The 885-nt window shown below is 33.0% G+C and overlaps 1 protein-coding gene across 1 annotated transcript; it reads left to right on the top strand.

The window, feature by feature from the left end:
- Positions 1-33: 33 nt before the first annotated feature.
- On the top strand, positions 34-468 carry LOC107059493 (uncharacterized). Its single transcript, XM_015306054.1, has one exon. It carries the CDS (start codon positions 34-36, stop codon positions 466-468), a length of 435 nt encoding a protein of 144 aa, XP_015161540.1.
- The last annotated feature ends 417 nt before the right edge of the window (positions 469-885 follow it).

Genomic DNA, 885 nt, shown 5'->3' with positions numbered 1-885 from the left:
ATCAATCACAAAAAAAAAAAAAAAAAAAAAAAAATGAATCCCGTAGATGATGAGAAGGAAACAGTAACATTTAGAGCAATAAGCCATGACGAAGAAGGCAAAACAAAGATAACCAAGCTTGAAACTAACACACATAACATAGAAACGTTAAAGCACACAGAAAAAAAACTCGTAGACAAAGGCGTACATAGAAAAGATCGTCGTCCGATAGATGGAATTCCGTTAAATAAACAATCGAAATCGGGGCATGGTGGGAAATTCACTTGGGAAGGACCGGTGGAATATGAACTTGATGATGATGTGCCCGTGGCCATAGACGAGAACGATCCGAATTATGTTGATGATGGAGATGAAGAAGTAAGTGGAGTTGAAGGTTTTGTTGTTGGACAAATTGATGTTGCTAAAGTTGTTGATGAAGGTGTAGCTAGAGTTGATGTTGTTGATCGTGTTTTACAAGAAAATATGTAAGATCTGACTACGAGTTTAAGTTATATATATTTAAAAGTTTAATAAGATAAATATTCAATTTCATCGATTATATATACAACGAACGTAACGTGTGATTTTCTTCTTTTATTTTTCGGCAAATTACGATGGATTTTATGATCACCCCTAGGGGTGTTCACGGGTTGGTTTGGATCGGTTATTGGTCAAAATCAAAATCAAACCAACTTAATCGGTTTTAAAATTATCAAAACCAAACCAAACCAAATATAATATACATTTATCGGTTTGATTATTATCGGTTTCGGTTTGGTTCGGTTATTCGGTTATTAATCATACACAAAAATAAAAGATACAATTCAATTAAAATGTGAAAAAAGTGACAACAATCCATTCAAAACGAAAAATAGTTAGAATGACTTAAATTACCGAACTTTCGAT

This window comes from Solanum tuberosum, unplaced genomic scaffold (genome assembly GCF_000226075.1).
Source record: "Solanum tuberosum cultivar DM 1-3 516 R44 unplaced genomic scaffold, SolTub_3.0 scf00021, whole genome shotgun sequence".
Taxonomy (NCBI): Eukaryota; Viridiplantae; Streptophyta; class Magnoliopsida; order Solanales; family Solanaceae; genus Solanum; species Solanum tuberosum.
Note: the sequence above shows the minus strand (reverse complement) of the source record. Positions and strands in the feature narration are given on the sequence as shown.

Excerpts from the sequence above, each read along its gene's own strand:
- LOC107059493 (XM_015306054.1), top strand. The coding sequence starts at position 34 with ATGAATCCCGTAGATGATGAGAAGGAAACAGTAACATTTAGAGCAATA.